This window comes from Meriones unguiculatus, chromosome 9, assembly GCF_030254825.1.
Source record: "Meriones unguiculatus strain TT.TT164.6M chromosome 9, Bangor_MerUng_6.1, whole genome shotgun sequence".
NCBI lineage: Eukaryota > Metazoa > Chordata > Mammalia > Rodentia > Muridae > Meriones > Meriones unguiculatus.
The window spans coordinates 40,854,939-40,879,364 of NC_083357.1; the positions used below are offsets into that span (position 1 = coordinate 40,854,939).

Here is a 24,426-nt window from a genome sequence, read left to right on the forward strand (position 1 = left end):
AAAGCTATCCCTTCCTTCCTTCTCTTCTGGCATGGACTATAATTTCCAACAGTATAAAAATGAACAACAAAGAATGGATCCTCTTGACTTACCTCCAAATCTTAGGGGAAAACTTTCAGTCTTTCACCATTAAGTATGAAATTTGTGGTGTTCTTTATCAAAATGTGGTAATTCCTCTCATTCCTAATGTATTTGGTCATTTAATCAGTAGTAACATGCTTTGTAACACGCTATGCCCAAACTAACCAATATCTTATGATTTTTCTTGTCTATTTTGCAAATGTAGAGAAAGTACCAGGCAAGGTTGTTGTGGTCTGAATGTCCTCTGTAGGCTCATATATGTGAATGCTTAGAGAGTGGCAACTGTTTGAAAGGATTAGGACTTGTGGCCTACTTGGAGTAGGTGTGGCTTCAGTGGAAGAAATGTCTCACTGGGGGTGGTCTTTGTGGTTTGAAAAGCCCAAGCCTGGCCCACTGGCTCTCTCTTCTACCTGCTGCTTCCAGATTGGATGTAGAACTGTTGGGTTCTCCAGCACCTTATCTGCTTTGTGTGCATGCTTCCTCCCTTGATGACTCTCTGAACTGTAAGCCAGCTTCAATTAAATGCTTTCTCTTTTAAGAGTTTTCATGATCATGGTGTCCCTTCACAGCATAGAACACTGAATAAGACAGTTGTTTTATTCTGTTTGGGGGTTTTCTGAGACAGGTGTCCCACAAACTCAGGCTAGTATTGAACTTATGGCAATTCTGTCTCAAACTTCTCAGTACTGGAATCACAGCCGTGAACTACCACATCCACTTGAGTATTGTATTTGTGAGTAGAGGGTATGTGTACATGCCATAGTGCTCAGGTACTATGTGTAGAGGTCAAACAAGCTATGGGAGCTAGTTCTCTCTTTCCACATATGGGTTCTGGGGATCAAACTAAGATTGTCAGACTTGTGGCAAGTGCCTTTACTTGCTGAGCCACCTCACTGGCCCACAGCATAGAATATTTTTTAAAAGAAGTATTTTAAGAAGTCAAACAACCAATTGAAATAAATACCGAATCTGATTAGCCAAACAAGTCATTTTAGTGGTTTCTTAAAGTAAGACCTTAACTTCTCTATTAACTTACTTGCCTGATCACCAGGAACAGGTAAGTTTAATATAATATATCAAAGTGGGAAATACCAGTAACAAGCTTTAAGCTAACCTCAATTTACAAAGTATTATTCATTGAACACTTACACTCAAACATACTACAGCATAACAGTTAATACTTTGTCATTTTTCACCTAGTGATTATAGATGACCCTGAACTCAATCTTCCTGCCTCTACCTCCCAAGAGCTGAGATCACAGGAGTGAGGTGTCACATCCCTAGCCAGAATAGTGTCATAATGGTTTCCTTAAATGATATTCCCCTTACCTTCCGGAGCTCAACTGTCACTTCATTTCTGTGTCTTCGCATTGTCTAAAAAGAAAAATAAAATAACTTTAGTATAAAAATATTAATACTGCTAATATGCAAACTGATGTCTCTTTAGAACCAACTTAATCTTTTCTAACAACTTTTTGAGGTTTCATTATATATATATGTGTTTGCCTGAATGTATGTCTGTGTTCAACAAACATTCAGTCCCCATGGAAGTCAGAAAAAGGCATTGGATTGCCTAGGACTAGAGTTACAGAAGGGGGTGAGCTACTGTCTGAGTGCTAGGAATTGAATCTGGATCCAATCTCTTAAGTACTGAGCCGCCCCCCAATTTAGTCTTAAATTTACAATTAAAACTAAGACAGGCGTGGTGCTGCATCCCTGTCATCCCAGCACTTGGGGAGACAGAGATAGGCTGATTTCTGTGAGTTCAAGGCCAGCCTGGTCTACAAAGCAAGTCCAGGACAGCCAAGGCTACACAGAGAAACCCTGTCTTGAAAAAACAAAAATAAAGAAAGAAAGATATATAAAATTAAGAGCCGACTCATGTATTTATATTTATTGTTTGTTTTTGAGACAAGGTATCACTACACAGGTCTTGAATTCAAACTCCTCCTACTTCAGCCTCCTTCCAAGTGCTAAGATCACAAGCACACACCCCTGCATCTACCTGACCAATTCCTTTTAAATAATTAACTATAATTAGCTAAAAAGCTGACAGTGGTTTTTGGCTTTTGCACCAGGTTTTTTGTTTATTTTATTATTATTATTATTATTATTATTATTATTTTGGTGGTGGTGGTGGTTGTGTGTGTGTGTGTGTGTGTGTGTGTAGAGTTATATCCTCTCTTCTGCATATTTTGTACAGGAAATCTAAATTGCCTCACTTTCTCCTATCTTATCTCCTGGCAAGTAACAAAGCAAAATGAGCATCTGTAATAACTTTGGGTCCTAAGCAACAAGAATCAACAATGTCTATATCCTCATCCATAAGCTACCTCATTCTTCAAGTAAACTACAGTGTTGCTTAAGTCAGTCAGATGAGGCTTATAACCAATGAATTCTATCTCTTAACTACTCACATTTTAAAGTAACACACAATTTGCTTTCTGATTACATCTTTGTCATTTGTGAGTAGCTGCCACATGCTTCTGCTACCATGCTTTTCCTCAATCCATGATTCAAAATAAATTCTGACCACTTCTACTTCTTTGAGGTACTTGATCATTGTTACTTTAACAATTCATATGGTATAAACAGGCTGTTGGAATTAGTCTGCAGGAGGAATGTAACAGAATTTAGAAATTGACACTAAAGAACAATCAGGCATTCTGTTAGGAGCCTGGGAAATTAGAAACTAGAATGCCAACAGAAATAGACAATATTTCTGTATTCATCAAGTTCCATAGGGGAACAAAGATTCTACAGGAACTGGGCTATTCATGTTACAGTCTGGCAAAATAAAACAAATAAAATAAAAATAAAAAGGCTACATTCTGCCTGTGATCTGGAAATTTTAGAGAGGCTAAATTCAAAGGTATCAAAGTCATCTGTTTAGAGAAGAAATTTTCAAGACATCCTAGCATTGTATTCAGGCTATTTCATAAATGGTGCTCACTGCTTTAGCCTGGTTTACAGCAACAATATGAGAAGAAAACAGAGCAGAAGTAATGGAAAAGAATTTGATGAGGAAAGGGGTGTTAAATTTATAGTGATAGAGATATGACAAAGATACTATACGTGTTAAGGAGATTAGGGCAATAAAGATGAAACTGTACATTATACTGACACAATAAACATGACTTTTTCTCAGCCTTAAGAGTTGGCTCATGGGTCCAGAGTGTTTGCTGAATTTCAAGAGGTTGAAGTTTAGTTCTAGCATGCTCACAACCACCTGTTAACTCTAGATCCAAGAAATGCCACACCCTCTTCTGGTTTCTGAAGGTACCTACAAACCCATGGTGCCTTAATGAAGAGATCCCATCTATCAAAGGTTCCACATTATAAAACTGAAGATCTGTTGGAAAAAATTTAACTTCTAAGCAGAGTGACTGGAAAACAAGAATATGTCTGTAAGAGTTCTCTGCTCCTGCACTCAGGGTCAGCCGCTTTCGACCCGTTGATACCCCAGGTCCCGCCTCTGAGAAAAGGTATCGGAGATCAGACCTCTACTCTTGCCTGATGCGTCTAAAACAAAAAGGGGGAACTGTAGAGAGCTGCGGAATGCTGCGCCTTAAAGATGGAGCTGGTTTCCACCTTCCACCTTCCCAATGGTGAGTGCTCACTGTCACGAACAATTCCACATTTGGCTAAGGCTGAAGATCTGGCTTGCTTCCATGTATGTGGACCTATCTGCATTGCCCACGTGGCACGCTGGGGTTGGCTACCCAGAGGCTATTTAAGCTGTGGGCTGGCTTTCCCCAGGGTCAGATGATTGTTCAAGGTTCCTGAATAATCTGCATTGAAAAAAAAAATTGTATAGAAAAAAAAAAAAAAAAGAGTTCTCTGCTCACAGAACCAGAAAATTTGAACACAGGGAACTTTCCAGAGACTCATACTCCAACCAAGGACTATTCATAGAGATAACCCAGAAGCCCTGCACAGATGTAGTCCAGGGCAGTTCAGAGTCCAATTGGGTTACATACTAATGTGAAGAGGGACTGCCTCTGACATAATCTGATTGGCCTGCTCTTTGATCACCTCCCCCTGGGGGGGAGCAGCCTTACCAGGCCATAGTAGAGGACAATGCAGCCACTTTTGATGTGAACTGATAGACTAAGATCAGAAAGGAGAGGAGAACCTCCCCTATCAGTGGACTTGGGGAGTGGCATGAATGCAGAGGGAGGAGGGAGGGTGGGATTGGGAGGGGAGAAGGGAGGGACTTATGGGGGGATGCAGAATGAATAAAGTGTAATTGATGAAAAATTAAAAAAAAAAAGTTCTCTGCTCAAAAAATGGCTGCCTAAAGAAGTATACTGCCTGAGTTTAGCTTTGAAGACATGTCGCCACTACAACCATGGTCCAAGAAGGCCTTGGCTACACCTCCAACAGCAGTACTTGGTAGCAGAATCTATATGGTACCAATTTTGCAGGCATGAAAAATACAAGGGTTCAAGGGTCATAAAGACTTATGCCAACATTTCAGAAGAGGTCAGGCAATGTGTGGCAGGGTTAGATTCACTACAGGGAGAATCTGTAAGGCCACTGTATAAATCTAAGGTAAATCCTAAATTACATGACAACTCCAACATGCTGAAATGTCAGAGACACAGGATATCTACAAAGGAAAGCTGGTCCAAGAGAGGCTACAAGTGTTGCAGGGAACAGAGCTGTAGAGTGGGGCCACCCAAAGCCCAGTGAGGCCCACAAAAGTCTCAGATGCCAAAGATGGAGCTGCTGGGCTTTTTATTTGCCCTCAGGATTCAGTCCTTTTGTCTTTGCATGCCATGTCTCCATTTCTCCCTTTTGTCACTGTAGACTGAAAGTTAATTTCACCATAAGTCTATGAGGAGCCAACTAGCAGAATGTTATGGTTTGAGTATGAAATGTCCCCAACAATCTCATGTGACTGCTAAATCCAGTTTGTCACTAACTTTCCAAACAAGTCAGAAATCAACAGAATGAACTTTAAAAATGACTCAGTTATATATTACAAATGACTCCTTCAGATTTAAAGACAAAGATGAGTTTTAAAATACTTGATCCCCTCCCCCCCTTAAACAAGAGCTGGCAGACTCTGGAGGGGAAGGAGAAGCAAAACAAAGAGGAAGTAACAAAGAAGAGAAACTGTTGAGGGCAGGCAATATGGCCCAGTGGTTAAGAGAACTTGTTCTTGCAAAGGACCCAGATTTAATTCTCAGCACCCAGATTGGGGCTTACAGCTGACTGTAACTCCAGTTCCAAGGGATCTAATGCCCCTTCCTGGTATTTGTTGGTGCCACAGACAGACACACAGACAAAACACCCATACATAAAATGAAAAACAATTATAGGAAAAAAATTGATAAAATTGAAGGGGAAAAAAAGGCAGAACAATGAAATACAGCTCTCTCTGAAAGCAAAATCAGCATAGCTGATAAAATACAAGAAGAAAAAATAAAAACCAAAAGCAAAAACAAAGGAGGACACAAACTACTTACACTGGAAATCAAGAAGGCAGAAAGACTACAGTCTGTTACATCACAAGAATAAGGAACAACTGGAAACACACGTAAATTTTTTAATTTATATGAACTGAGTGAGCTTCTGAAAAACAAACTATGTCTTAACCAATGGAGAAAGTTAACAAAAACAAAGGAATTGAATCTGTATTTTAAATTTTCTGATGTCTAGGAGAGAAAAAAGTAACATTAGTTAGCCACATCTTTAAAAAAAAAAAAAAAAGACAAGGTAGTATCAAGAATATTGCAAGCCAGTATTTCCTATGGGTACAGATGTGAAAACTCTTAGCAAAAAATAAAATAAAATAAAATCACCAAATAATATTCAATATACAGTAGTTCTTCCATAGCAAGAGTTTTACTTTTCAAGTATTTAGTTACCCACTGTCAACTACAGTCTAAAAATATTAAATGGGTCTAAGATGATGGGTCAGTGGGTAAGAGTGTTGGCTGCATAAGCATGAGGACTTGAAATTAAAACCCCAGATCTCACTCCCGACACAGACACACACATCCATCCTGGGAATGGCCATGGCATGTTGAAGCTCCAGCATTAGGAGGTGGAGATAGGCTAGGCCCAGCCAACTTAATAGCCACGCTAGCTGAAATGACAAGTTTCAGGTTTGATGACTCTGCTTCAAGCAGACAGTGAAGAGCAGTGCATGTTAAATCCTCCTCTGGCTCTTACTCATATGCCACTAAACACATACCTGCCTACACAAATGCATGTATTCTACACCACTCTCCGCAGCATGATCAAATGCCACCATCACGCCTATCACACAAATCATCCCTGTTTGGTAATTACTTAACACCATGTTAGCCATCACATTAACTGCTGTGGCACTGTACTGTATCCCAATGCTCTATCAAAATGCCCAATGGCCTTCACTGACCTTACCTCACTTCATCTACTCTCATCATGTAGGCAATAAACCAGCACCTCAAATCATCACCACAGGAATAAGTACAATATTAGGTATGTTGGGAAAGAGATCAGTCACATAAAAGTTATTATAACACATTGCCATAATTGTTTTTAGCTATTGTTAATCTCTTATTGTTCATATTAAGTTAAACTCAAATCATCAGTACATCTATATAGGGGTAAAGTAAGTTATATACAAAGCATAATACTATCCATGGTTTCAGGCATCAGTAAAGATCTTAGAACAGTTCCTACAGGCATAGAGGGACATACTGTACAAAAAAAATACATATATACTATCACCAAATAAACTTTATTCTAGAATCCAAGACTGGTTCTGTATTTGAAAACTAATCATTGTGAACCATAAATTAACAAAAAGATCAAGTATTTGACAAAATGCTATTCCCAGTCAGCATAGTGGCACACACCTTCAATCCCAGCAATTCTATGGAATCAGCACACTACTCTCTAGGAGTTCTAGGCCCGCCCCGGCTAAGATCAAAACCCTGCCTTAAAAAAACAAAACAAAAACAAAACTGCTGACCCCACTCATAATGAAATCCTTCAGAAAAATAGCAAAAGGAGAACTTCAAACAAAAGGCAAAAAGGCTATTAACATACCTGAGAGCACAAGTGTGAATATTTTCCTCCTAAGACTGAGAACAAGACAAAAGATTTCACTTTCACAGTTCTTAATATTATAATGCAGGACTTTTTGGCAGTAAGATAAGGTAAGAAAAGGAAGTAAACACACATAAATCATAATGCAACAACAGAAAAAAAAACCAAAACAGTCTCTATTTGCAGCTATATAGAAAAGCCCAAAGAACCTATCAAAAGTTTCTGGATCTAACTAAGCTCAATGAGGTCACAAAATGAAAAAACAGAAATATAAAAATACACCTCCACATTAGCAATAAAAATATAGACAGTGAAGTTTAAGATGCAGAATTTTAACCTTTAAAAAGTTTACATAACCAGGATTGTACAAGTAACAACTTACTGGAGACTCACAGAAATACGTTTTAAATGGCAATAAAAACACATTCCTGCACCCAAAGGTAGATGTTTATATGCTAAGCCTGACAAAGTTGGGCCATAAACACCAGGCATGCACCTTTCTCAGAAATATTAACATGTACGATGTTAAGAAAAGCCAAGTTTGTCTTCTGACCCCCAAACCTGTGCACAATTCCCTCTCCCCTCCTCTGCTCTTTCACATGCTTACACACATAGCAACTTTATTTTAAAATGAATCCAGTGAAATTATATATATGGAGAAGCATCTAATGTTCACATTATCAGTAGACTCAACATGGTGAAGAAGTCAGTTCTTCCCATACTCATATAAGTTCATAAAACAATTCCTATCAAAATCCCTGGGACTGTCCTATGGCCAGACAGAAAAGCTTGTGATGACTCCTGATGTTGGCAAGATGAAGAAGTTTCATACATTGTTGGGAAATATAAAACAGAACAATAATTCAAAAGCATTTTGACATTAAACATGTAACTACCACCGGACCCGGAAACTGAACTTCTAAGCATTCTAGTAGAATCAACTTTATTTTCACAAGAAACCTGTATTCCTATGTTTACGACAGCTTTATTACTATTAGTCAAAGCTTGGCAGCAAACCAATTATCTTCCACAGCTTAAACTGTGATACAACTATACTATGGAACATGTTCTGAGCCAGCAACCATGTGTGTAACAGGTCATGAGATTTAAGGGCTTCAGGCTATTGGCATGCTTTGGGTAAGTGTTCCCCAAAGGACCACAGCCTGTAATATTACTGCAAGTTAGAAGTCTTAACAAGCAAAGTCTAGTGGGGGAAAGTATGACTATTACTCTCTGTAACGATTCTTTGCTTATTCGCTGCCATGAATGAACAGGTCTCCCTCTATTATATATCCTCACTATGGTATATTGTGTTGCCACAGGCCCAAATGGCCATGAACTTCAACTCTGAAATCATAAGCTAAATAACTCTTTCCTTCTGGAAGTTCATTATCTGAAGTACTTTGTCATGGTATAGGAAAACTATTTAAAAACAGACTTCAAAGTAATTAATCTCATATACAATCCTTGTGGTATGAAATCTGGTCATCAATTTATTAGCTTAAGGTATGGCCAGGTAGCTAGTAAAGCACTAATTATTCTCAGTGCTACAGTGGGCACCAATTTCATTTTTTTCCAGGTGGCTGTGCATTTATAGTAACTGAACTGCCAAGGTACCTGTATAAGGACAGCAGCATCCACACTGGTAAACTGCATGAGAAAAACTGTAATCAACACCGGTGAGCACCAGCCAGTAAGCGGAGTGTCCATGTGGAACAGAAAGCCAAAGGATGGGCCAACTTTAACCCAGGTCTTCCTTCTCTGACTGTGAACACAGCTCCCATCCAAAATAATTTCCCGATTCAGTTTGGCTTTGTATACTTTCTCCAGCAGTAGGAAACGATTGTAGGAAACGATTGTGCTGTGCTATACTGTGCTGAAGCCCATTAAAGACTGTCACCAAGTAGACATTCATGTTTCAGGGCATATTCATGACAAAGCTACTTCTGAAGAGCAATGAAAGCCATAATGCAATGAGGCATTAACCTCCCAAAAGAACATGCTATCTTCAAATTCAGAATTGTAACAAAGAAGAAATGACAGAATTCCAATGACATCACAACTAAGTAAACTGAAGGGTCCAGGCAATGATTACTAGTGATTTCTAATATCACAAACAGAATCTGATATTATATACCTCACCAAAGATTTACATCCCACACTCCTATATTGAGGTTTGCATATCAAATAAATCTTAAGAGACCTGTAACTAAAAGAGATAATGGATCTTTACAGCTACCACCACTTAGTAATAAAAAGACAAGTGACACGATTAAAGTATTACAGATATGTTAAATAATCAATTCTCCAAAGAAGGGAGACAATGACCATAAAACCTATCTGAAAAATGTACATTCATCTGAGATGCTGCCCATAGGATGGCTAATTTTTAAAAGGACATCTAGTGCTTCAGCTCAGTGGTAGAGCACTTGCTTACCATGTACAAACCATTCATTACCATTCGATAACCTAGAACCTCTGCTCTGATGGTTATTTACCTTTGAAAGGGAGTAGCTATAGGACAAGAGAGGAAAATACAACTAGCTTATTGGTTCTAGTTTTGAAATTAGGTATTGGATTTATAAAAATCTACTCAACTTATCTATCTCTACCTATCTATCTATCTATCTATCTATCTATCTATCTATCTATCAAGACAGGGTTTTTCTGGGTAGCCTTGGCTGCCCTGGAACTCACTCTGTAAATAGGCTGTCTTCATACTCACAGAGATCTGGCTACTTCTGCCTCCCAAGTGCTGGGATTAAAGGTGCATACTTCAAGAATTTTGTCTATGCTACCCATTTTTGTGTATGAAGTTTTTAAATGTTTAAAGGGAAAAAAATTAGCACTACTAACATACCACCATATATTTTGTATTAAACACTTTGCCATGGGCTAGGTTGGAAAAGTTCAGTGGTAGAGAGCACTTACCTAGCACATGCAATTGCCCTGGGCTCAACACCCAGTACCAAAAGGTCCCCAAAACAAATGCATAAAGAATTGTGACCCACTTATGCTTTTACCCAGTAACAACAACAACTTACAGGCATCAAAATACAAAGTAACAGTAGCAGGCATGCATTATAATTCAATTCAGATGGGTCCTCTAGTAAGGGAAGTGGGGACTGCATCAGACCATCTCACTTGCCAGCTTTTTGATCACTTCTCCTTGGAGGGACTGTCTTAAGGCCACAGGGGACTTGCTCAGTCCTAATGCAACTTGATGAGCTGGGCAGGATGGGAAAGGAAGCTCCACTTTTCTGAGGAAAATGGGAGGGGGATTGAAGGGAGGATGGGAATGAGAGGGGAGGAAGGATGGGGCTTAAACAAGGATGTAAAGTGAATGGAATAAAAAAATAAAATAAAAATAATTAAATTCAGAGTATAGTCCTAAACAAACAAACAACAACAAACCCCCACTGATACGCTTCTCCAGTGTTACCTTCCTATGCTACACTTTAGTCTATCCCAGAATCCTATGGCTTACTAAAACAGACTACTGGCTCCAATCCAGACTGTTTCTCAAGCACCAAGTCTGGGGCACTATAAAAACAAAAACAAAAACAAACAAACAAAAAAAACCTTTATTTTAAAAAATATCTTAGTACCCAAAACAAATCAAACAAAGTAGATAAATACATAAAATATATCCAGTACTGGAAGTATAAAATTTAATGTGAAGCTCCACAGATCCCATTGCAAATGTCTATTATAACTGTTCATTTCGTTGTATAAGACTTTGTTCTGGTAATTTTCCATGTGTAATGTTTTTATTTGAAAGTTTTTTATCATAAAGTTCATGAAATTTAAAAACAATAAGGATTTAAAAAGCAAAATAAAAATGATCTCAAGTAAAGATGCTTTTATTGCTATTTAAGGAACCACACATATAACTGCTGCTCCAGGTTAACACACAAAATACGTAACATAGTCATCACCAAATTACAGATCATCAAAATCCTACTGAAGTTTTCCACTAAGAAAAACCAAACAAATTATTCAACAGACTAAGTGTACATGTACTAGACAAACACATTAATGCACTGCCCTAGGATAACATTATCTGCTCTGGAGTCAGCCTGGGTCAGTAACCCTTGATCTCCCACATGTATAAGCTTTAGTATTTGGGGAACGCTACAGGGGTGTATCTCCCTCTGTCTCTCTCCATCTCTCCCCCCTTTCTTCCCCTTCCCTTCCATTTCTTTGCCCAAGAAAGTATCTCATAAGGTTCCTAAGACCTATCAATCAGGTTATAGCAAAAGTTCCTAACAGAAGCAGTGCCTGTGGCATGCTGAAAGCTTCCAATAAATATTAGCTATAATCATTGTAGTGGTCACAACTTATGCTCCCAACATTCCACCTGTCATGGCCAATGTGTCTTCTATCCCCACACACTTCAACACTATCTACCAACATCTTGTGTTCACTCTCATTTCTGACACCATCTCCCTTATATGCAGGAAGTACTGTCAAGTGGCTTAGCTTAGTTTTCTTTTCTGATCAAATCCTGATTTTATTACTGGTGTCCTCAACAACTATTCAAACAGCCTGTTCAAGAGGCTGGCCAGACACAGACTTCCACTCTTCCCCTGAAATTTTAATTTTACTATGACTCGAGTCTGTGGCAATGTTTTTCCTCAAAAACCAGCTATAGGCTGGGAATGGTGGTACAAGCCTTTAATCCAGCACTCAGGAAGGCAGAGGCAGAAGGATCACAAGTTCAAAGCCAGACTGAACTACAGAGTGAAACCTTGTCTCAAAACCCACGCTCTGTAATTCCACGCGACTGCTGCAAGTCTGAGGCCACAGTAAGATGCTATTTAAAAACACAACAGAAAAAAATGACCTAAAGAGTGTCATTCCAATGACAATGAATTTTGCATATTTTGTATTTCATTCGCAAACTGGTGTGTTCAACAGTTGACATTAAATGGGTAATTTTCTACTAAACACTACTGAACACTGTTGACTTTGTAAAATCCCTGTCCTTAGAAGCAGCACTGAACTTCTCTAAATAATATTTAAGGTGTTGTCAATTTCCTGTTAATTAGCCATGTGGCAAATCGGCCTACGAAGGTAAAGATTACCTGACTCCCTTACTGAGTTCCTCCCAGTCTATCAGATGTGTCCTGTCTGCCTCTTTTACAGTTTCCATACATCAGTACCTCTAATTCTGTACTTCTATCTTGTTGCTATGGCAAAAAGTTGGTGCTGGATTATTTCCATTCTAACTCCAAAAGCTGGGCTGCTAAGTACCTCAATTAAAAAAGAAATTACTCCATTTCCATTAAGTGTTACAACTTCTAGGTCTTTAGCCTCAGTTAAACTCCTAACGTTCACTGTCGGGAAATCTTTGCACTTTCTTGATTCAATTTTGCACAAAAGCCACTTTTCTCAAGTTCCTTTCTTCTATCCTCCTCCTTCATAGCAGAAGCCTATGACTCTCTTAAGATTTATTTTTAATTGTGTGTATATGTGACATGTGTGTGGGAGGTATGTTCATTGATGGGTACAGGTGCCTGGAGAGGCCAAAGGTATTAGATATCCCTAAAACAGCTAGTTATAAAAGCCACTCAGTGTGAGTGCAGGGTACTAAACTATGGTCTTCTGCAAGAACAGCAAGTGCTTCTAACCAATGGGCCATCTCTGTAGCCTCAAAGCCTCATTTTGAGCAAACAGATATGGCAATTACTTCAACTAACTTCCTATCAGGCACCCTAAATCTCCTCCCCATTCTCCTTCCCAAACATCCTGTTTTCTTTCCTCCTACCAAAACAGAAAGCAATCCTCCAAATCTAATACCCTCTATTGTTGCCTTATCAGTTACCCCTTCTCCTTTGACATCTGTATCCCCCATCATCCTAAGTACACCCCAATTTCTTTCATTAAAAACATAATTTTTCTCCAATTTTCTGATTACTGTCCTTGTTAGTCAAACTGTTTACAAAACCATACCTACACTGCCTTTTATTTCACTATTCCCAAAAATTCCACTGGCACTATTCTTGCTAAGATCTCAGCAAGCAACCTTGCATGAGGAACATAATGCTTACTTGGGTTGCATGTCTGCAGAACTGTGTTCAAATCATTCACTCATTAGTTTTCATTTCCTTAACTTTTATTAATACCACACACCTGACTTTCTTCCCTTTTGGTTTTTCTCCTCTATCCATCCAGGTTGTTCTTCCCTAAATTGTATCCAAAGCCTATAGGCCCTAAAAATCCATTCCAGATTATCTACATACCATCTACATCCCAATAATCATGGACTATGTGGATGTTTCCTGATGACTTCTGAATTGTGCAGTTATACATAAATTTTCCAGGCAGTTTATAAACAACCCATGTTAGGAAACATTTAGATAATTTTCTAATAAATAAAAACATTTGTCTCTAGAGTTTAATCAATGTCAAAATATGAAAACTTTAATTCCTTTGAAATATAATTCATATACCATATAAATCATCCATTAAAATACCTAAATTTAGTGCTGGTTAGTACTTTGCTGAGTTGAATTGCCACCACAATAAATTTCAGGACATTCCTATCACTACATAAAGAAACCTTGTATCCTTTAACAGTCTCCATGTCATAAAACCAAGAATCTACTTTGGGGGCTCTTCAGATTTATAAATACAGAGAAGATTTCAGGTCTTCTGAAATCCACACTTGAATCATCCCTTCAAGTGCAGCTTCCTTTATATAAAGTGCTATTTATGTAAACATATTTTGGAGTACTCTACAAGTCCAACAACCTAAGAAATTTAGGTCCATAGTTTTCTACTGAGCTAACTAAACTACCTCCCAGACCATCACCCAGAAATGGCCACAAATCCCTTGATATTTCAAATTGAACTCATCATTTTTCTCTCATCTCATCTATTTTGCCCTATCTGTAAGTAACAAAAGTGGGATATTACACTATCTAAAAAGTGTTTCTGAGAAGTGTTAAACATTAATAACAGCACATGTCACTTTTACAAAGTAGGTAGTTATCAATGTTTATTGTCCCCTCTACAACTTACATTTCCAATTTTAGACCCCATTTCTTCTGTCCATTAAGCATTTGGTCTTAGTGGTTTTATTTTTAATTTTTAGCCCACCTGCCTGATCTATTTCAGTTTCAGTGCCTGCATATTTTTTAGGTTTAATTTTTTTGTGTGTTTCCGATTTTGATTTATGAGCCTGGTATAGCCTGTGTCCTCTGCTTGTGCTAATGAGATTATGCAAAAATTGAGACGTTTAGCCCCTAGAAGTAATTAGACCAAAAGGCAAAGGATATAGAACCTAAATTTTAAAAAATGCATAATATTCTGATGATATAATAATGCAACACATAATAACGTAGCACATATCTGATGCTCACTCCATAATAAAAGGGACAAAAAAAAATTCTGTCATCTACTGCCAAGGTAGCTACTGTGATGTTGACCTCACAAAGTATACTGGCTAGTTTTTATGTCAACTTGACACAATGAGAAAATAAATTTATAGACCAGTAATGTATCTATTTGTCATAAGTGTTAATGTACTTTATATAATTGTACATACTATGCTTTATCCAACTTGCAGGATGCTAGGTTTATTTACACTAGCCAGCATCACAATATGTCTTAGTTTCATACCTCTTGTACCTTACATTGAAAATGCTGGAGGCATTGTGTGGTGGCACATGCCTTTAATCCTAGCACTTAGAAGACAGGTTAATCTCTTAAAAGTTCGAGATTATTCTGGTCTACACAGTAAATTCCAGGCCAGCCTAGACTACACTCTTTTGAGACTGTGCCTCAAAAGAGGCAAAGAAATAGAGAATATAGAAAAATGCTGCTTTGGGCTGGAGACAGCTCAGTTGTTAGCAGTTTGTCACCATGAATGAGGCTGTGGGTTCAAGCCTCAGCACTGACTAGTAAGTGCTGATCTTACTTGTTTCTCACAGTCTAACATCCTGCCTTAGTTTTATGAAAAATAACTACAGTCCAAACAGATATTCTGCTGTGCCTTCTTATGGTCTATTGAATCAGTGTTTGTCTTCTTTAGGGCAATCAAATATCTACAGCAGTCACTAAATGCCCACACTGGCTTTTCATGTTAGGTTTCCTCATTAGAGATGGCTATCTGCAACTTACTCTTTTGGAATATGCTACCACTAACAGCCCTGGCATTCATGCTGTGTACACATATGCTGACCCAGCTTCACTCTCACACAGTATGGCAGGTTGATAAGATTTGGTGGGTCTTACACATACACAGTTGGACTTGCTCCCTTCCCAGTACACTCTTCTCAGGATTTCCACTGTTCTGTCTCTAGTTTTATAGTTCAAGCCAGTAATACTGTGTACTCTGTAAGGAACTCCTAGACAAAACCCCACCAATTTATAATTTCACCAAATAACCGTTTGTTTTTTAAGAATAGGACCCACTCAAGGTTAAACATGCTTTTTAATCCTCCAGTGCATTACAACATTTTAAAGAAATATATTTTGGTAACTTTGGGAAAATATAATCAGTTAGAATCAGAACTCCATACACTACTTTGACTTCATAAAACTGAAATGCCTCTATTATCTGTTGTCTTAGTTAGGGTTACTTTTGCAGTGACACCATGACCAAAAGGCAGGTTGGGGAGGGAAATTTTTGTTTGTTTGTCTTACATTTCTGCACTGTAGTCTATCACCGAAGGAAGTCAGGGCAGGGAATGGGATGGGAATCTAGAGACAGGAGCTTATACAGAGGCCATGGAGAGGCAATGATTACTGGCTTGCTCGGCCTGCTTTGTTATAGAACTTAGGACCATAGCCCAGGGATGGCACCACCCACGATGGGCTGGGTGCACTTCTATCAATCTCATTCTAATAGAGCTAACTAACTGTAACACTCTGTAGAAAACTTTCCACACCCTAGCCTAGCACACAGGCCTCTCCTTAAAGTGTTCTAGCCATTGTGGGTTTCCTGGGAGAGACCCAGAACCTCATTCCTGTCCTGAAGCCTGGGCTTCCAGCATGGCAGTCAGCCTGGTGGAAACCAGCAGCCCTTGTGCCACACCCCGCAATAGTGGCTCTGGGAAAATCAGATGACAGTAGCATCCTGGGGACTACCCAGCTCCCCAACTCCCCACCCCACACCCCAGGTTTGCAGCCCCTCCAAACAAAGAATGGACCACCCACCTACCCTCCCCCCGCTAGACAGAAAATGACACTTTCCTAGCTTTTAGATATAAACAGAAATAAAATCTTGGGTCAACACTCTGATTAACACCTTGAAAAAGCTTTTCCTAAATGGTTAACAATCCTGCTACAAGTGTATGAAAGTTCTAATTTCTACATCTTCCTAAAGCTCACTATTATCCTACTGTGCTGCTGTTTTTTTATTTGCTAGTTGGTAATAACATTCATGATCGTGTGTGTGTGTGTGTGTGTGTGTGTGTGTGTGTGTGTGCTTGTTGGCCATTTCCATGGGAATGACCTATTCAAATCTATCACTTTTTAACTGACTGGTTTCTGCTGTATTGTTGCACTATACTTTTTAGGTAGTCGAGACAAGATAAATCAGCAGGTAAAAGCACTTGCCCACAAGTCTCATGTCAATCCCTAAATCATACAAGGTGACCAGAGAAAAGACTTCCAAAAGATGACCTCTGATCTCCATACATGTGAGAATATATATATACACACACACACGCAAAATTATATTTCACATACATGCATATATATATAGATATATATATATCTGTGTGTGTCTGTGTGGAATACAAGAACAGTTTGTGTTTCAAAATCACCAGGGAAATGTGTTCGAAGTAGGTAGTTAGAAATAAAATAGTTACAAACTATAATTGTTTTAAAATGTACATGGAAGATTAGTTTTTTTTTTATTTCTTTGAAAGTTTCAAAAAGCAAAATTGACTTCTGCTTTTCTGCAACTAGGAACAACGCTGCCAACTGGTTAAGTGGGTGACAACCTTTTCTCTAGGCCTAAGTTTCACCTTTGTGACAAAAGAAAAGAGAGGTTGGAACCATTAAACTATCAATGTTTCTAGGTCCTTTTTTTTTTAGTAATTCAACTAAATATGAAATATACACTTTGAATTTGGTTTACACTTCTAGCTATATAAGTGAAATAAAATATAACTGTCGTAAGTTTATAACAACATAGAAAAATAGCACAATAGTACAAGCAACCCTCAAACTACAACTGTTATCTGGGCAAAACCATCATGTGTGACAGCAGCTCAGTGCAAAGGTATTAAGCGCAGCTAGCCCAGGGCAGTATGGCAGAGCAACCACATATCATCAGCTGAAGAAGATTAACTTTAAATATTGAAGTATGTATATTTTCAAATTGTCAGAAAGTTGAAAAACTATAAATTAGAAAACTGAAATATTGTAAGTCAAAAAAACAGCTTCTGCATTTACTTCAGCTAAACCCCTCATTCTAGTGAGGTCCTATGTTGCATTCCCCAAAACCTTTTTCCTTCAAACATCTTCTTTTAAAACATTCTCTACACACAGCCCAGCTTTTTAAATTGTGGGTTGGGACCCTATATGAAGTCTTGTACCTGAATTTTTCTCAGGTAACAGGAAATATAAGCAATGATAAAAGGCTTTCAAATGTCCAACAATAAAAAATTAACTAAAAATGTTTTTAAAAGTACAAGGTGTTTCTAGGCTTGCTCAGCCATGTCAAATCATGATTTTATTGCACCCTTAGTTCAAAACATGTATGCACTTTGTAACACACTCCATGAAATATTAAGTGCCTGAAACACGCTTGGCTCAGATTCCAGAGCATTCTATGTTATAAACTGTAGAGTTTATGCATGGCTTCTGCTCTTGTAGAGAAACAGAAAAGGGGCTGAAGAGGTTGCTCAGTGGTAAGAGAACTTGTTGCTCTTGCAGAGGACACAGCACCCACATGGCAGCTCACAACTGTCTATTATTCTAGTCCCTGGAATCCAATACCTCCTTCTCACCTCTGCAGGTACCAGGTACACATAGTGCAAAATTTGGGCAAAACATTCATATACATAAAAAATTTTTGAATTAAAAATTAAATCCAAGCCAAATAGTGGTGGTGCACGCCTTTAATCCTAGCACCCAGAAGCAGAGACAGGCAGATTTCACAGCATACCCCAGGCTACACAGAGAAACTTTATCTCAAAATACAGAAACAAAATGGAACAAACAAAAAATAAAAAAATAAATCAGAAAACAAAATTGCTGTTTGAGGGGCCAGTGAGACAGCTCACTAAGTAAAGGCATTTACTGCCAAGCCTGACCCGAGTCTGATCCCAGGACCCACACTTCAGTAAGCTGTTCTCTGACCTGCATAGACATGCAGAAATAAATAAAGAAATAAACCTGCCTTTTTTTTTTTTTTAATTGAAAATTGCTGAATGAACTGCTGGTCTGTGTTCCCTAACAAGGCTTCAAATGATTTTGGCTCAGGATTTAAATTTTCCAACAGTTTCTGAACAGCTTTAAACATACTTCTACCATTTTATGCTACATTATTTATGTCAAGTGTTACTCTCAGCATTGATGATCTACCTCATTAATATGCAAAATTACTTTGTCTTTACAATATGGTATTGCATTTATACCAAAGAACTGACTTAAATTTCTTTATGACTATCAATAAATATTTATTTCTATACCTATTTTACATAGCATACGCCTTGGAAATTTATAAGCCCTGCTCCAGAAATAATGTTGTCAAAGAAAGACAATAGAAGCCATCGGACTAAGTAGTTACCTCCCTGCTATATAGAGGATGTTCCTGTCTTTATGCATAGTCTTTCCACGTGGGGCCCCTTTAGGATCTGAACCCTTCATGTCCCACCCACAGTTCCTCCTGATCATAGGCTCTTTCAATCCTTTTCTAGTCCTGTCCTTGCTTCTTTCTGTATTTATTTCTTCAGTTTAACCTGCAATAAATCCTACCACTCTAAACAAATGAGAAGAAAAACCCTACTCTTTTTTTTTACCATGGCTGCTCCTTCCCATTACCACTAGGTATTTAAAGTAAGGTCAAACTAAACTAGTTCAGCTCCCTGGCAGCACATAGCACCCTGCCACCACCACTCTCCCAGTTTTCCATTTCTGACTGGTCCAGAAGTGCCAAGCAATTGGCTTATACTTTCAATGCTCATCAGACATCTCCTCCAACGCAGTGGCCTTCCAACAACTCCCTTCCAGGGAGCTCTTTGCCCTAATAATGTTCTGCATCTCTGAATTGCAGCTAAACTTCCAACAGACCCATTCTTCAGCTACATTTCCCCTTAGTCGTTTAAAATGGTACACCCTGGAGGCTCTTTCCTTTCCGTGTCCTTTTTCCTTCACTATTATTAAAGTCCCCATCAACATTATCATCCTCTTTAAAAAATTACATTTATTTATTTACAAAAGAGATCCAGGTAATTGAACTCAGGTCATTAGGCTTGGCAACAAGGCTAAGCCAATGGTTCTCAACCATCTTAATGCTGTGGCCCTTTATTATTAATAGAGTTCGTTGTGTGTGGTGACCCTCAACCATAACATTATTTCATTGCTACTTCATAACTGTAATTTTGCTACTGCTATGAGCCATAATGTAAACACCTGATATGCAGGATACCTGATATGCAACTCCTAAGGGAGCTGCAATCCACAGGTTGAGAACCGCTGTGCTAGGCCATCTCCCTGGCCCTTACATTATCATCTTAACCATTCTCTCAGTGCTTTAACTACTTGTGAAGTCTCACTTCTGGTCACCACCTTATTTTATAAGCACAGCTGTATAAACAGAGCAAAATACCTAGTCACTTAACAACTGTCTACTGTTCCTTTTGTGTTCGAGGCAGAGTTGAGCGGCCACAACAGATGTAGATGTAAATTATCTAGGCTTCAAAGATTATGGCTCTTTACAGAAAAAGCCTGTCAACCTGTTCTACAATGTAAAGTACACCAAATAAATAGTCCTAATAATGTTTTCTCCTTTTAAGTCCCAATGCCAATGATATTTCAAGTGTAGGCATTCCATAAAATTCTAAGGGATTTCTAACTATATTACTCACAATGTGTCTTTTTGCTCTCACCACCACCAACACACAAAACAACAGTAGCACCAAAGAACAGTATACACAAATCTCTCTACTTATTACCCAGGAGAAGAGGGTTTCCACAGTCTAGCATCTAGTCCCTACCTATCCTACTCAACTTTCTAACCATACCACATTTAAGAAATACTCCCTTATTTTAGTTCCCTAAATATACCATGTTGCCTCTTCCAGGCCCACCCAACACTTACCACCAACTGACACACCTGTGTTTAGCTGTCTTGAACTTGAGCACAATCGTCTTCATGAAGCCTTCCCTGACTTGCCCAGGCCAGCTTATATAGTTGCTTTCCCTTAGGGCCCAGAGTACTGAGAACACATTTCCATTAAAGTATTTCTTTGCTTTCTACAGTCCCTGTACTAATCTTTTTTCTTCAAGCAAGAACCCTGAGGCAGAGTAGGAGAGATATTAAAGGGGTAGGCTGTCCCTCCTTAAATCTGGAACTAAATGCTGGTTTTGTCCCTTCTTAGTTTCACATTCTTAAGCAATTTACCTATTTCATTTTCCTTATCCATGCAACAGAACACTTGTGACAATTAAGAGTATTCATACAAACTGAGTGTTCTGCTCACAATTAAGTGTTCCATAATTACTTGTAATCGTTATCTTCCATGGTTTCTCCCTCAAACTCTGTTCAGAATTCAAACAGCTAAGGGCTAAGTGGAAGAACCACAGAAAGCTACTTCAGCACACATTTTCACTAGCATACTGATACTTCTATAGGGATATTTAGATTCCAAAACCGTCTTTACACTAACTCATTTCAAGTGAAATAACTTGTTAAGTTGTTAACATTCAGTGCTATGTCCTTCAATTCCACACAAAGCAAGACAGCTGATCACCTAAGAATATTACAAACAAATCTGAGTTAACTTAGCAAGGAAAAAAGCAAAGGCATGGAGGCAGAAGAATATACTAGGAAGATACAGAGCAGTCTCCAGAACTAAGATACTCTGAAGACTATTAAAACACAGGAATGAAAGCAGTCCCCATAGATGTACATGGCAGGAACTAAAGCACAGCTTCCTTAACAAGACCTCCAAGAGAGGTCCCGCTCAAATTTTAAATACCTAGGATCAGCCAGGTGACTGAATGAGTAAAATCACTTGCCACAAGGCATGGCAACCCCAGTATATACAAAGGCAATGCTTGACCATATGTTTCACCTGTCTGGTGAAAAGAGAGAACGAACTCCTGCAAACTGTCTTTCCATGTGCCCTACTACTGTCCAGTGCTGTTCACTTCATCAGGAGTACACAATGCAAGTGTACTGTAGGATTTTCAACATATGATGTGCTAACAACACACAAAAAAACACACTCTACCCCAAATAAATAAAGCTTTCCAATTTTCTTAAAAAGATAGAAACACAAGGAACAGAGCTTGATTGGTCTAATTTGTGTTAGGTGAAAAAGGTGAGGCACTTTAATTAAACAAAAGAGACAGGAGCACCCAGACTGAAAAAAAAATCCCACCAAGAACAAAGCTAGTAATGGTGGTAAACACCTCTAATCCCATATTGTGGGAGGTGAAGGAAAGAGGATCACAAGATTAAGCTCAGTCAAAGCTACCTAACAGCACCTTCTCAAAACACACAGAAACACACACACACACACACACACACACACACACAACCTACCAAGAGACATTCAATGACAGGAAAGTAGCTTCCAAAGGCCAAATCAAAGTATTGTTACCAAAAAGGTATAATAAATGTAAGGCCACTGTTTCAACTGTTTGCAAATGCTAAGCCTTAAAGGCTATCCTTCCAGAACTGTTTCAAGCACAACCTACTCCATTTCCTCAGATATGGTCAAGCATCGTCTTTGTCTACACTCCAACAGCACACTGCAATTAGGAACTTAGCACATGACACTGAATTATTAAGCATAAGCCTAGCAAAGTCTCCCTGCTAAAACTCCCTACATCGAAAATTTTTTTTCATAGTTCTTTTTTTTTAATTCATTTTTATTTTATGTGCATTGTTTTGCCTGCATGTATCTGAGCACCACATGCATGCAGTGCCTGAAGAGATCAGAAGAGGGCACCAGACTCCTTACATGTGAAGTTACTAAGACTTGAGAGACCCTATGTGGGTACAGGGAATCACACTGAGGTCCTCCGGAATGGCAGCCAGTGCTTCTTACACTGGCCATCTCTCCAATCCCTCATATTTACAAACTTTATGATCAAACTCCCTTCCTGGAACACAGGAAAACATTCAATGTTATTAAATCTGTTTTCTAATCACTACAGTCTGTGAATCAAATAGAAAAAAGAAAAGGCTACTACAGAAAAACATGCTGACAATATCAGAAAGAATAGCAAATTCAGTCCCCCCAAAAGTGATGAACAAAAGCCTCAAAGAATAATAATAATAATAATAAAAAACTCATCTAAGAAACCCAGGGCATTACTTATAAAAAGGAAACCCTAATATCCATAAGAACCAAGAAAAAGAAATTATATCGTAAGAGGGCAGATGACATAAGACATTTTAAAAACATGGCATTCTAAAGAAAAGAAAACTTGGTAGACAAGGAATTCCAAGACAGTTCAGTCATTCCCTTTCTCTGCTCTGACAGCGCCTTGCAAAGGTCGATGTTACAGCCTGGCAAGCTCCACACTAAAATCATGCTCAGCATTGGTCTTACCGAAACGCCATAGATTTGGGGGCGGGGGATCATATTTTCAGCCTTTTAATCTTTCTTTCAAGATAACTGATTCCATATTATCCATGACACGGTGAGGCTATGGCAAAACCACAGAAGGACAGTTACATCAGTCTTACAACTTTACTATCCCCTTCCCTTCAAGATAAAAGAACTGACATGGAAGCCAAACCTTGTTTAAGCAATGGTGCCAGTTACACAAGACAATACCACTGATTCTGAAGCTAGGCTTTCTAGAAACATACTTTGTAACTCCTTTACTTGATAGCAAAAGTTACTTTTTTCTCCTTCAAGAGTTGTCCACTATGTTATAACTAACCAAAATAACTAAATTCATTTCAACAAATACAGTAACTTTCATATTTGTGACCTCTGATCAAATAATATCTTCAGCATATATTCTAAAACACATTGCATCAATTAAAATTTTTGATTAAAAGAATGCTGACATCTCTACGGCCATACCCAAGGGACCTGACAAAGCAGATATTGGGCATCTGTGACGCCACCTACAGACCACCTGTGCATGCCCTGGGTAACTTTATAAGAGAGGCTCTCTCTCTTTCTCCTGCCCTGCCCAGAGACAGTCTCTGTGACCCCTTCTCCCTTCCCTTCCCCCTTCCCTTAATAAACCCCCCACGTGGGAAAAAAATGCTGAACTGGGAGTGCTGGTAAACACCTGTAATCCTACACTCAGGAAACAGGGGCAGGAGGATCAGAAGTCTAAGGCCAGCCTTAGCTACATAGGGAGTTTGAAGGCCAATGTGATTCATGTAAGTCTTGTCACAAATTTAATCCGAAGCTGATCAACCCTGTAAATTTAATGTCCAGTTTATACAAGACCCTAAAGATGGTGCATAAAGAACAAATTAAACTACATCACACAGGAAAGACATTTCTGTGTGCAGGACCTTGTATCAGGCTCAGCCATATGAAACTGCTGACACTCGTTTTGAACCACAAAAGCGAAAATTTCCCGTGGTGCATTGCAATGTAAGAACACTGACCTGATTTTTTTTTTAACCAATTAAGGACACTTTTAAATAGTAGGAAAATACAAGGGTGTACACATTTGTAATACTAGCACTACCAGGAGGAGTATCACAAAGTTCTAGGCCTGCCTGGGCTACACAACAAAGCTTTGTTTCAAAAAACAGAACAAAACAAAACAAAAATCAAAAACAACAAAACCAGTAAGGCTGAGAATATAGCTCAGTTGGCAAAGTACTTGCCCAGCATGCTGGGTTTGATACCCAGCACTGGACACAGTAGTACCTACAGGAATACCAGGAATTCAAGGTCATCCTTGGCTATAAAACCAGTTCAAAGCCAACCTGGGTAGATACATGAGGACGCTACCTAAAACAAAAAAGGCAAAAATATATAAATAAAACTGTGGGCAGACAACATCCAAAACATAGGTGATAACCAAGTATTCACTGAGAGAATAAACAGACCTGTGGTTCTCAACCTTCCTAATGTTGTGACTCTTTCATACATTTCCTCATGCTGTGCTGACCCCCAACCATAAAAT

The 24,426-nt window shown here is 38.6% G+C and overlaps 1 protein-coding gene across 2 annotated transcripts in view; it reads right to left on the reverse strand.

The window, feature by feature from the left end:
- The window catches only part of Kpna3 (karyopherin subunit alpha 3), a 76,905-nt gene that overhangs the window by 44,800 nt on the left and 7,679 nt on the right, over window positions 1-24,426 (reverse strand). Inside the window, exons 1-2 of one of the 2 annotated variants that reach the window (XM_021657985.2) lie at window positions 7,129-7,232; window positions 1,411-1,455 (exon numbers count right to left, since the gene is read on the reverse strand). In XM_021657985.2, the coding sequence (XP_021513660.1) occupies window positions 1,411-1,452 (42 nt within the window). In that variant the 5' untranslated portion in view covers window positions 1,453-1,455; window positions 7,129-7,232. Of the gene's footprint in view, window positions 1-1,410; window positions 1,456-7,128; window positions 7,233-24,426 lie in introns of those variants that run through there. The other variant, XM_021657986.2, reaches the window with a different exon arrangement.